Raw genomic sequence first — 12,661 nt, 5'->3', positions numbered from 1 at the left:
TCAGTGAGTGGTCTAGGCAATTTTACCATAGGACTAGCCTTACGTTATCGTTCCCTTCTATGTAAAATCTGTGTCCTACTCCTTTGTCTGAGAAGACATCAAAATAATGCTCCCTTTTATCATATGGATGGAATCTGTATTAATATTTAAAATAATAGTATCTAATCTGTGTTTGTAATTTATAATAATCTCTGGGTTCTGTGTGTGACATCTTGGTGACATCGTGACAACACGAACACGTCAAAATTCTTGAAAAATGGCTGACTCCGGGCCGAGTAAAAGCGATATTGAAGCAATATTTTTACGGCTACGTTCAATTCCTGCAAATAAAGTGGGTGTCGTTGGTTATCGGTGTAAAGGAATCCATGTTTATTGATTATATTAAACGAGTCGGTGTATACAGGTATGTTTCGACTGCAACGCGAAGAACCCTACGTGGTCGTCGGTGACGTACGGAGTATTCATCTGCCTGGACTGCTCGGCTGTCCACCGCAGTCTCGGGGTGCACCTGACGTTCGTGCGTTCCACGCAGCTGGACACCAACTGGACGTGGAAGCAGCTGCGGAACATGCAGCTGGGCGGCAATGTCAATGCGGTATGTATGACGAAATTTCCCTACGTATATACGTCCTTTTAGTTATTCTTTCCCGTTTCGGAGTGCCACTGCCAAGCTAGCTTTACAAATTGTGCATCTAGATAGAACGCTTTCCATAATGGGCTTGCATGCTCCAGTTATAAGCTCGCTTCAAAGGTTTACCAGGTTTCCTAATATCCAAAGACTTTCAAGAGCGAGGCTGGAGATTCCTGGTAGATATTGATTAGTCTTTGCGATTTTTCTGCATCTGGACACAGAAAGTGTTATTCAAATAACATTTATATTTAGTATAATAGTTGTGGCAGTGCAAAACAGTTTATCTAACTTAGGATTTGTGAATGTAAGGCCCAACTTTGTAATGGGCTAAGGCCAGTCAGTTCAAACCCAAGAAGGAATAAAGCCAAAATATTTGGTTTAAAAAATGACCCAGCTTGCCTTGGTTATTTATACTAGTATAATAAAGTAAACTTTATTTCCCTTTATTGTAACTGAGAAGGCATATAAATGCATAGTACTATCCATACTGGATATCTGTGTGTCTGCCTGCCTATCTGGGCATCACGTGAAAACTACTAAAAGGGTTTAAATAAAATTTGCTATAGTTGTACCTGATATTCCGGGTCAACCGTCAATCCGGGTATAGGATACTTTTTATCCTGATAAACAGTAAGTTTCCTCCGGGAAATGATATGAAATTTTTTACCAATTTTACTTCATAGCTCCGTTAAATTTGAATCGATTTTAATAATTCTTTTTTTATCTGAAAGTGTGTACTATTAAGCATGTATTGTCTAATTTTAATGAAGATCTGATGAATATTGTCAGAGATAAAGGACAAAACTCTTCACAGATAACAGCACATCATAAGGCATATGGGACAACAATCGATGCGTATCCTGGAATAGCTCATAGGCTCATTTTTATTCCGGAAAAGTCAACATCTCCTACAGGATAGCATCGCTATTTTTTCCGTATTTGTCTTTCAAAATCCGCGCAATGGAGTTATAAATTGACATGTTTTTTTAGATAGGCATAGTTGAAATATTATCAGGCTTTTGAGTTTGTTGTATTGATTTAAATTTTTTTTTTGGATTGGTAGTATTAATTAAGGCTATATAACATCACGCTACAACCAATAGTTACCATTATTAATGAGAAATGTTGCAAAAAATATCCTTTTTGAGAGTGTGTAAGCATACAACTACTTTTAGCAGTTAATTCATTCGCGGATGAAGTCGCGCGGGTCCGCTAGTATATTATATATTTATCAACAATGTGGTCAAATATATAAAAAATTCTCAGTTATTATTGCATGCTGATGATATATAAATATTAAAAGTAATTAAAACAGAAAAAGATTGTTATAGTATAGAGGAAGAGTTGAAAAATGTTGCACTATATCATCTACATGACAGAAGGCAGTGTCTTACTTATTTATTAAATAAAATCATAAATAGGATACCAAAACCCTTAAAGAGAAATTGTCAGCAACTGCACATTTCATCCTTCACAAGTTACACATTTTATTTTTATTACTGTAGAAATAGATTTCTCCAAAGGTCATGCGATAGATATAACAATAAATACCAACATATTGGTATATTCTTTTATACGTACGAGAGTGTTTTAAGTCGTGGCCTGCTTTTGGTAGCGAACCTTACCTAACTGTAGAACGTGAGCCTATGTAAATATATACCTACAAATTTGTGGAAACTTAACTGGCTTATTGGAATTATCTTGTCGTATTTTGTAACTATGTAAAATGTGCAATTATTTATTTGGAAAACAAACATTTCCAAATAAATAATTAAAAAAAAAAATATTGTCACAGACACAGTTCTTCCGCACTCACGGACTGGTGACAGATGATGCACGGCAGAAGTACAGTTCACGTGTTGCTCAGATGTACAAAGACAAGCTGAGCACCATGTCTGAGCAGGCTATGAAGACTTATGGAACAAAGGTATGATTTAATCATTAGGTCTATAATCAGATTTAAATTGTTAGGACTTTGCATCATTGCTAACATTAGTGCTACTTCTAGAGCTGAGACTTTATTGAAGCACACTCAAATCTTGCTTAAAGATACTTGGTTTTCTTAGGACTGTGATTACCAAAAGCTTTAACTGTAAAACTATAAAGGTCACCTGGCAATCTTTGGAGTCTTCCGAACTTTGTCTTCTGTTTTGGCTCTTTAAGGGTCATTTAAGATCATTGGTCTTGGTCAGTATCACTAATGGCAAATAATTAACTCTATAGCCCTTCTTTCTAGGATAGGAGTTGCGTGATAATAGAGAAATATTGCACAAAATGATAGTGGTACATAAATAAGACTTATGTTGACTTGATTTCCTAGTTGCACCTGGACCCGGCACCCGCTGAAGTGAAGGAAGCCAAGGAGCAGGAGGTAGACTGGTTTGCGGAGCATGGAAAGCCCACTAACACTAATGAAACTGCAGAGCAGGTAACACCCACTGCCACTAACCACTGTTGCAGCTGCCTTAGTTTCATTGGTTTATTATATTATAGGCAATAGCAACAAACAGAGAGGGCACCTAAATAAAAGTGAAACATTAGATACAAAATAAATGCTACTTATGTCAAAAGCTGTGTAAGGCACTGCAGCTTGTTTAGTTTTATGCAATACAATTTATAGTAATGAAAACCAATGAAATACATTTTATTTCATACTAAGCTTTCTGTCAACACATGATATACAAGAATCATTTTGTTTCTTCTATTTATGATTTGAGCAGAGACATTATTGCCATGTAAACAAGTTAAATAGCTTAGCACTGGTTCCACTTATTGTGAGTTCTATGGATATGTGTGTGAAGAGTTCAAAAGAGTGTAATTTGCTTTGATTATAAAGGCCAGTTAATCTATTGGAGTGCAATAGATCATCTGCTTTACTAAAATGTAGCACTACTCCTCACACTGATTATTAAAAATGATAGCAATATTGTTGGTCATGTCAATATCTCATTCTGATGAGTGTGTGGTTTTAAGATTGTTTTTCATTATTTAACTTTCATCATTGGATGCTGTTGTGCCCCAACAAATTAAGATGTCAATAATAATAATTACTTTATTCATAAATCCATTTTTGCATTTGTGTGTATATTTTTGGCAACTACTTTTACATGTAGGATAGAATTATTATGAAAATAGCGTTTTGGATATTGAGATCATACTTGTCATCCCTAATTTAACATCGGCAACAGTGCGCGACTCGACTAAGCGACGTTGTCGAAACACATCGTCACGTGTATTTATTTCCACAGCATGCCACTTTACAGAAGTAACATGATCTTTTTCTTTTTTTATGAAATAAAAGAATAGTGGATTTAGAATTAGTGGTTGTGTCGCGCAGGTGCCGGCGGGCGGCCAGAGCCTGAGCTCGGAGGCGCGGCTGTGGGGCGCCCCGCACTCGGCCCCGCACTCGGCCCCGCACTCGGCCCCGCACTCGGCCCCGCACGCGGCCCCGCACGCGCGCCGCCCCGGGGTAAGCGCCGTCCGCTCTACGTCACGTTTGACGAGCGCTTTGGTTCCGAGTGAAGATCTTTAGTATATAACTATAAAGTTGTTCTTTGGGCTATGTGTAAGCGGACTACAACTCAATTTTTGCACTTTTGCATAAAAGTAAGATCTCTTGCTCTGGGTCCTAGTATGGTTGATCATATTAAAGCATTCCTAACCAACTAAAGTGAGGATAATTGTTAATACAGAGAGTACATAAACACTACGTTGTTTGTTACGTTATTTAATTTTCTTTTTTCCTCAAGATTATTGTAATGTATTCATGAATAAATGACATAAACGACGAGAAGATAATAACGTAGGTATAGTCCGTTCATCATCACTTGACGCGTGGTCTACTATGTATGTAAGTGGTCTGTGCTCGGAGGAATATGAACAATTGGCGGGTAGTCACGAAACTCATAGGTATGTCGATTTTTTTTAAACCTATTCCTTTTCAAGTCAATAGAATATAAATCTTTTAAAGTTTCTTTGAATTTTTTGGATTTTTTTTCATTAACAATATTTTATTTCCCTTGCAATCGAATCAAAAATCAGTGCCAAATTCGGTCATAACCCGATTTTATAGTTCATTTGAATACAAACGAACGATAAAAGCGATTACGGTACGAATATGGAACTCGAATAAATTTCTTAATCGAAATGAAAAGCTGATCGGCGACTCCGTCATAAAACGTTTCATCCTCGACTTAAATATCGACCCTCGCTTTCGGCTCGGGTGTAACCGTCTCGGATGAAAAGGTTCGTTTTATGTCCTCGTAGTCGTGCCTACTAAGTATTTCATATCGCAACGTACCCGAAGTGCGCATCAATCGCAATGCTCTATCGCATTGCGGCCGGAGCGCCGCAGGGTGTCGTAGAAGTGTTCGCGTGCGTGTTCCCGGCAGGCGGGCGCGCGGCGCGGCGGGCTGGGCGCCACCAAGGTGGCCGCCAACTTCGACGACATCGAGCGCGAGGCCCTCCTGGCCGAGAAGCTGAAGACGGAGGTAAGGCTCGCCCGGCGGGCGGCGCGGACGAGCGGCGCGGACGAGCGGCGCGGACGAGCGGCGCGTGACCGAGGGTTTGCCGGCAGGTGCGGGAGGCGCAGGGCGCGGCCGGCCTCGAGGCGGTGGAGCGGGAGGTGGCGGCGCTGCGCCTGGCGTACCGGCCCGCGCGCCGCCAGGACGAGCGCCTCGGCATCGCCGCCGCCAGCCGCGCCAGCGCCGCGTGAGTACGCGCCGCGCGACTTCCGTTTGGGATCTCGTGGCTAAGAGACGATTGTAAACTGAATTGTCGTTCGTTAAAATCAACTTGAGGATTTATTTGGGAAACACAATGGTTTAAAAATTATATTCGAAGCATATAACCTGATGAAAATGTACGTTTCCATTATCCGTCTGTTGTACCATAGCTTCGCTATGATACTTATGGTAATTGTGAACTTTAAGACCCGTAATTAAAATAACTTCTAACGTCTTCCGAACTAAAGCGACCGGATAATTCCGAGGTTAGTTAGTTTTTTTGTACCATGTTCAAGCAAAATTTAATAAATAAATAGTTTCCCACAAATCCGTGTCTGTGGGTGATATAACTCGATCCAGGCGAATCGCGCAACTTTGTCATAGTAGCAATAGTGTTTACCTGTAATAATATTTGAAAAACTTTAAGGAGCACACTAGCACGAGAGTTATGTTTTATAATCAACTACCCTGTGCAAAGTGATGTGAAAGATGTATCGAGCGTCGAGTTCCGCAGTGGTGTCTAACCGGCGGCTGTGCGCAGGCGCGTGTCGCACTCGGCGGCGGCCGACATGACGGCCATCGAGCAGGAGGGCGCGGCGCCGGCCCGCGCGCCCGCCGACCTGGACGACTTCGGCAGCGTGCTCGTGATGATCAGGTGCGCCCACAGTACATCCGATTCCACCATATGTGCTGTGTTTCCTAGTTTGTGATATGAAATATTTTTTGAAACAACACTTTTTATGAAATACGCAAACGAGCGCAATTATATGAATGCAGCCAAATTCGGTATTAACCTCGAAAACTGTCATCTCAGGAGCGAGCCGTACGGCGGCGGCCGCGGCCTCGAGGCGCTGCTGAGCGAGGCGCCGGGCCGCGCGCTGACCAGCTCGTGGGAGAACATCGAGCCTGAGCCCACGCGCCTCGTGCGCACCATGTTCAGCGAGGAGCGCCCCGCGCGCGCGCGCGCCCGCCGCGCCGACGACGACGACGACTCCGCCGTGCGGAAGTTCGGCGCCGCCAAGTCCATCAGCTCCGCGCAGTTCTTCGGCGAGCAGGTGAGCCGCGGCCTCACGAGGGTGCTACGAAAACCCGATGGGAACCCGGTGTGTAGTAATATACGCGATAGAACTTAGATCGTTGCCTCCCTTCAAAGTATCATTGAAGCTAAATACCTAGGTTCTCAACAATAACAGTTCTCTCTGATGAATATTATTATGTCTTACTTGTAAACCTTTTTAAAAGTAAATAACTTTGCAAGTGATGACATTATACCCCACCGACCCTCAATATAACAGCCTCTCTGGGCCTATACTTTTCACTCTCCCATCTCGAGGTAAAATAAAACAACTGGAAAGACTAATATTTTATATTCTGTTAAGTTAATATGTTCCATACAGCTACTAATTCATATTTATTACTTAAAAATGACTCTCCTACGAGTATACAAACACTTCGGCTGGAGGTGTGGTAGCAACCGGCCGATAGAATTACTCTGCGCGATTTCCGAACGCAGCGTTACCGAATATCCCGTACGCAGCGAGCTTCCGAGTGGCGGAGATAAAATGCCAAAATATCAAGGTTGCGCACGAAGACCTCTCGCTTTGTCTCACTCACTCACGTTGGCTTGCATGGGGCTTATTTTTTACTGCTTTCACCTATAGAAATGTTAGTGTTCTTAGCAGAGACAATCTAAATTATTTAATAATTTATATGGACACAAAAAGCAACGGGTTGAAGTTCGTCAGGATGTCAAATTTGATCAACCTCACACTTCTCCGATACATTGTTGTGATTCACAATTTGAAGTTTGTTATTGTTTGCGGATTAGTGCATTTCATTGATTTTTTTTTCATTATTTATTAAAGTTAATTTTGGTAACAATGTGTTTAAATTGTGTAAAAATTGTTTCTTGTGGCGGGCTCAGGTGTGTGCAAACGTTAATTGGTGAACAAAAGGTAAATTATTTAAATTTTTTGGAAAAAAAAAAACAGCTAATAACATTACAGAAACCTACGCCAGACTTATGTATTTCTAAAACTAGTAAAAATCGTAAGGGACTATCTAATAGTCCGGTATACAATACACGTTGGGTTGTTGGATGCTCCCATTCCAATAAATTATATTGTTGGTATTGCATATTTTTTTCTAATGAAAGAATTCACATAAACATTTGAGTGCTGAAATTTATTTTTTTAATTTCGGCAATTATCAATTGAAATTTCCAATCATAATTCGCGTGTTGACCATAATCGTAGTGATTTTCAAAGATAAGTTGATATTGCCATTTGTCACAACAAGAACTTCCTTTTAGAGGTAATGACGAGTCCAATAGTTCATTAAATAAAGGAAATTTCTTAGAACTTGTAGGTATTGTTACTTTCAAAATACGATCTTGTTTTAGAAAAACATAGATATTTATCTTATAAAATTCAAAATGATATTATTCATTCCGTAGCTGATATAATTAACTCCCGCGTCGATTTTGAAATTAATTTGACATCATTTGTTTCGGAAATTATCGATGAAACTCCCGATGTTAGCAACAGAGAACAGTTATGCGCAATTCTTAAGTATTACTCAGATAACGACATTCATGATCGTTTTCTAAGTTTCATGAATGTGTCTTAAGGTCGTACGTCGGACACACTTGAATAATTTTTTTTAGGGCTTGCCTATCTTCGAAACCCTACGAACGCCACTGCTCCTACCAGTTCAGAATGCTGTCTGAGGCAGAGAAGAACCACTGGCAAGAAACTCTGCCGTTGCTCTTTTATAAACCATGAATATCAGACTTCTAAATACAATTATAACATTGTCTTACATTATAGCGCTAGATCTTCTTATACAATACATATAAACTATGTTAAACCTAATTAAAAACTTTTTAAACATACCATATAGCACCAGGATTTTTGGATCAATCGGTTTATATTAGGTAACAAAACTGATATTATATACTGTATGAAATCAGAAGGCTCTTTGTACGACATATAAATATCCCCAAGGAGCATAAAGATATACTTATTCGAGACCACGAGCTGTAAAAGGGGAGAGTGGGGGAATAACATTAGCCACCGTTATTAGATATTACTCATGATAACCTTCCTGGAAGGTTGGAACCCTGTGTAGTGGCTACAACACTTGCTTCTTAGGAACCACGGGTCCTACAAGTATCTTTACAACCACTTATAAAATTAAAAATAGAAGATCCCTACATCGTACAGCACGAAGAGAAAAAGTGTATGTATACTTATCTTAAACACGGCGATTACCACCGTTTACTTTTTGGCTACTCTTTTCGTCCTGTCCCCTTTTATTCTCCCTCGCCACAGAACACTAACACAGATCATGTCCCTTTTCGAAACTTGGAAATAGACTACAATTGTATCCGTCAAGGCCTTTGAATATGCAAACAATGGTTCTAATTCTGATTGGTTATAAATAAATAATCTGGTGATAATTGGTTGGATAAAGAAGTTTCAATGTGCTGTTTATCAAAATTATAAAGTAATCATAGAACTCTAAATGTTTCTGTGAGTTCTGATCTCTTTAATTTTTATGATGCAACGATGATGGTAATTTACGTCATAACCAGCCGCGTTCCAACCATTCTTTTGATTAGAAAAAATATATGCAACATCAACAAACAATTTATTAGAATGGGAGCATCAAACAGAGTTCTACAGATCCATTAGGATGTCTTTTATTGGCTTAGTATGAGAAATACACAAGCCTGGCGTAGGTTTCGGTGAAGTAAAGAGTTTTTTTTTTAAGAAATTAAAAAAATGTACCTGTAATCGCCAATTATTTTTTGATTTCGCCACAGAAATAATTTGCACACAATTTGAGCTCATATTTAGCAATATTTACTTTAATTTATAAGAAAACAAACCAGTAAAATGCACTATTCAACTCAAAAAAACAATAATAAACTCCTAACTAGTTACTAATCAATAATCATGCATCTGTCAAGTGTCAACTAGTTGTAACACAAATAATAATACGCGTGAAGTTGTTTCAATTCGCTCGCTGGTCATCTTCACTAACTTCAACTAGATTGTCTCTGCTAAATACATTGAAATTTCTATGAGAGAGAGCAATAAAATAAAAGTCCCATATATGCAAATGAGTGACAAAGCGGGGCCTCCGATCGCGTACGAAGACACGCGAAGAGTGCGATAGTGATAGTTCGGCGCGGCGTTCGGCTGGTTGCTACCGGTACCGTACATTATTGAGCAAAAGTTAAAACATTGTATTTATATCCTCAGTTTTAATTATTTTGTTAATTTAATTTCGGAATAGTCTAGAAAGAGATTTATTGTAACGCAAGCCCGGCTTTTCGGTTTGTATGGTAGTACCGCCACTGCATATATGATACCTTTATAACCCAAAGGATATAAGAGATATACTTATCTGATGCAACATCAGGTACCAACATCAACTTATCTGAACTCCATCATCAGTATATACGACTCTTGTTCCGCCACAACAATATTTCATTGAGTATATCGTTTCCGTTATAAAACATCTATTCCCAATTTGTAACGTTTTATCACCATACCTATTTAATATCTTTTTCTCAATTTATTAATTCAAATCCGTGCTAACTTTTCTTTCCCGCCAATCGATCTCGTCAAACTCGCGTCGCCCGCCATAGATCCTATACTTTTCCTCGATAGTCTACAGAAGGCCATTATTATATTTTCAATACACTATCAATGAGTATACAAACTACGATTTGTTGATATATTAAATATAATCATCACGTTCATCACTAACACCCCGCAGGAGCGGCGCGAGCGCAGCGCGGAGCTGGCTCGTTTCGCGGGTAGCAGCGGCATCTCGTCGGCCGAGCTGTTCGCGGGCGAGCGGCCCGCGCGCGCGCCCGGCCTCGGCGTGGCGGCGCCCGACCTGGACGACGTGAGTGCCGCTCCACCTAGGTGTCGCCTTCGTCGGCTCGTTCCAGAGAGAACGACACTTGACAGAAGGACAAAATATAAATTTGGTTTTCTTATAAATCTCTCAAGTTAGGTTATATGGGTTGCCTAGTGAAAATCGATCGGTGAAAGGTAAACGGATGCCTAGGTGTCTTCTTTGATTAGGCGTTTCTTACTTAGGCATTGCCTTTTCTGTCGTTAATGAAAGCATCGCTCTTAAAGTGCCAAAATGGGTTCGCCATCGCGGCGTGTCACGCGTACGCGCTATGTTTGGGCTGTATGTTATTCACGTAGGAATACGAGACTAATAATTGACGGACCGAGCCGATGGGCCCGATGGCGATGGGTGACACTGAGCCGGCGTGTCGCAGGTGCGCGAGTCCGTGCGCGCGGGCGTGTCGCGCGTGGCGGGCCGCCTGTCGTCGCTGGCCAACGGCGTGGTGTCCTCCATCCAGGAGCGCTACGGCTACTGAGGGCGCGCGGCGGCCGGGCCGTGCTGCGGCGGAGCCGAACCATCCGCTCACTGCATTGGGATCATCTGCCCCGTCGAGCGGTTCGTTCGCTACTACGCGAATTCATTTCACAAAAACCTTCAAACCCTCAAATAGTTTTGTTCATTTAAAAAACATTCAATGGTAAGAGAGCCTAATAGAACCACTTGAATTTGTTGAAAATTGACATCGTTATATTTTAAACATCTCTCGAGTAAAATGAGTCCAAATAATAAACATATATTGAACAAACATGCATAATAATCACAAACAAACATTCGCCAATAAGGGTGATTGTGCGCTCGCAAGCAATTCGAACATGAAATACGGTTATGGCAGTCTCAATTAAACCATGTCAAAGTGCATACGTTTTATTTTCTTTAATAGCTAAAATCAGACTTATTACATGAACATAGAAACGTTATTGTTTGGGAAAAACTAAATAATTGGCTTTAAAACTAGCTTTTTATACTTTGAGATGCTTCACGGAGACACAAATGTCGAAATTACGTTACATTACGTTGAGACACTTTATAGACAACTTTATGCCACTGTCAATTTTTGAAGATATATATACTTAATCCTAACTATTTTTAGGTGTTATTCGTTGTGTTGGATATTGTTTTATTATAGTATTGTATCACCAGGCAATAACTAACGTTATGAAAAAATATTTAAGGTTTGAAAGTTTTTGTCAAATTGATTCCCGTAATAGTAGTATAGTCGCTGAACGGTTGCTTGTGTGACTGCTCTATTTTTTACCGGTCTTATAATATAAACAATCTTTTCATTAGTTTACAGTTCGTCATTGACATTGAGGGTTGGAAGTATAAAGTATTTTAAAAAAATAAAAATATAATTGTTTTCATATAAATAAAAACGTAAATAAAGATTTTCACTGTGTATGTTTTTCTTAAACATACTTTATACTAAAAGAGTTGCGAAAAGATATTTTACTTTATAAGACAAGTAGTGAAATGCATTTATGCGGAACCGCTCTGTGGCGCGGTGACGTGGCCGACGTTCGTCGGGCGAGGCAGAGCATCGGAAGTCGCGTTACGTAAAAGGAACGCAGACTGGCTGAATGCGCAATGGAACTTGGAAGTGCGACGGGCTGGTGATTTTATTTATAGACACTAAGATAATTTACGAGAGAAACTGTCTTTCTAATGTTTTTATATATTAATATGTATCAGTGAGGTGAACAAGACTAAGACGCGCTTTTCGGCCGCCTGTGACGTCATCTATATATAACAATTATTACACCCATATTTTTTATGATATGCTTATACAATAACTTTTTTTAATTAGTTCTCTATTCGTTAGTATTCAATGAAATATTAAAAACTTTAAGTATGATTGAGCAGCCGTTTTCTGAACAGCTTTCAATCATTTTCAATAGGGTGACGTTATTATGACAACAAATCGAAAAGTCTTTATTCGAGTCGAATAACGCTTCATATTTGCTAGTAAAATATGCCATTTTACAGGCCTTATGATACGTTTATATATATTTTTCCCGTTAATTGTGAGGTGATAATGAGAGCCACATATTCCGTTAACTTCAAAATAAAGTTGTGAAAGTAAATTATTATCATTTTATTGAATGGCCGAGGTCGGCTCAGCTAAAGGCTTGCTGTTGGCCGTTCGCATGCCGAGGCGCATCATGGCGAATGTTATAAACTAATATTGGACGCACTCAATATCGCATGGTTACACTACATACAACATTCATTATTTCTATTTATACCGAAATTCATTATGAATAAGAAATTAGACTAAAAAATATTGACTCGATTGAATATATATTAATTACTTGTTTTTCGGGAATAAGTCATACGGCGAGAGGTAATAACATCTTGCTGAACACACCACAAT

General features: G+C 39.7%; 1 protein-coding gene across 2 annotated transcripts; it reads left to right on the top strand.

The window, feature by feature from the left end:
- Window positions 1-201: 201 nt before the first annotated feature.
- Window positions 202-12,661, top strand: LOC120624865 (ADP-ribosylation factor GTPase-activating protein 3). Of its 2 annotated transcripts, XM_039891612.1 has the most exons (11): window positions 202-331; window positions 404-595; window positions 2,427-2,558; window positions 2,952-3,059; window positions 3,969-4,100; window positions 5,023-5,121; window positions 5,208-5,341; window positions 5,897-6,010; window positions 6,170-6,410; window positions 10,144-10,275; window positions 10,664-12,661. In XM_039891612.1, exons 1-11 carry the CDS (start codon window positions 257-259, stop codon window positions 10,763-10,765), a joined length of 1,461 nt encoding a protein of 486 aa, XP_039747546.1. In that variant the 5' UTR covers window positions 202-256; the 3' UTR covers window positions 10,766-12,661. The 2 variants fall into 2 exon arrangements, with proteins under 2 accessions (XP_039747546.1, XP_039747545.1); XM_039891611.1 differs by having other exon boundaries at window positions 10,144-10,716.

Source organism: Pararge aegeria, chromosome 7, assembly GCF_905163445.1.
Source record: "Pararge aegeria chromosome 7, ilParAegt1.1, whole genome shotgun sequence".
Taxonomy (NCBI): Eukaryota; Metazoa; Arthropoda; class Insecta; order Lepidoptera; family Nymphalidae; genus Pararge; species Pararge aegeria.
This window is presented reverse-complemented; position numbering and strand designations above follow the sequence as displayed.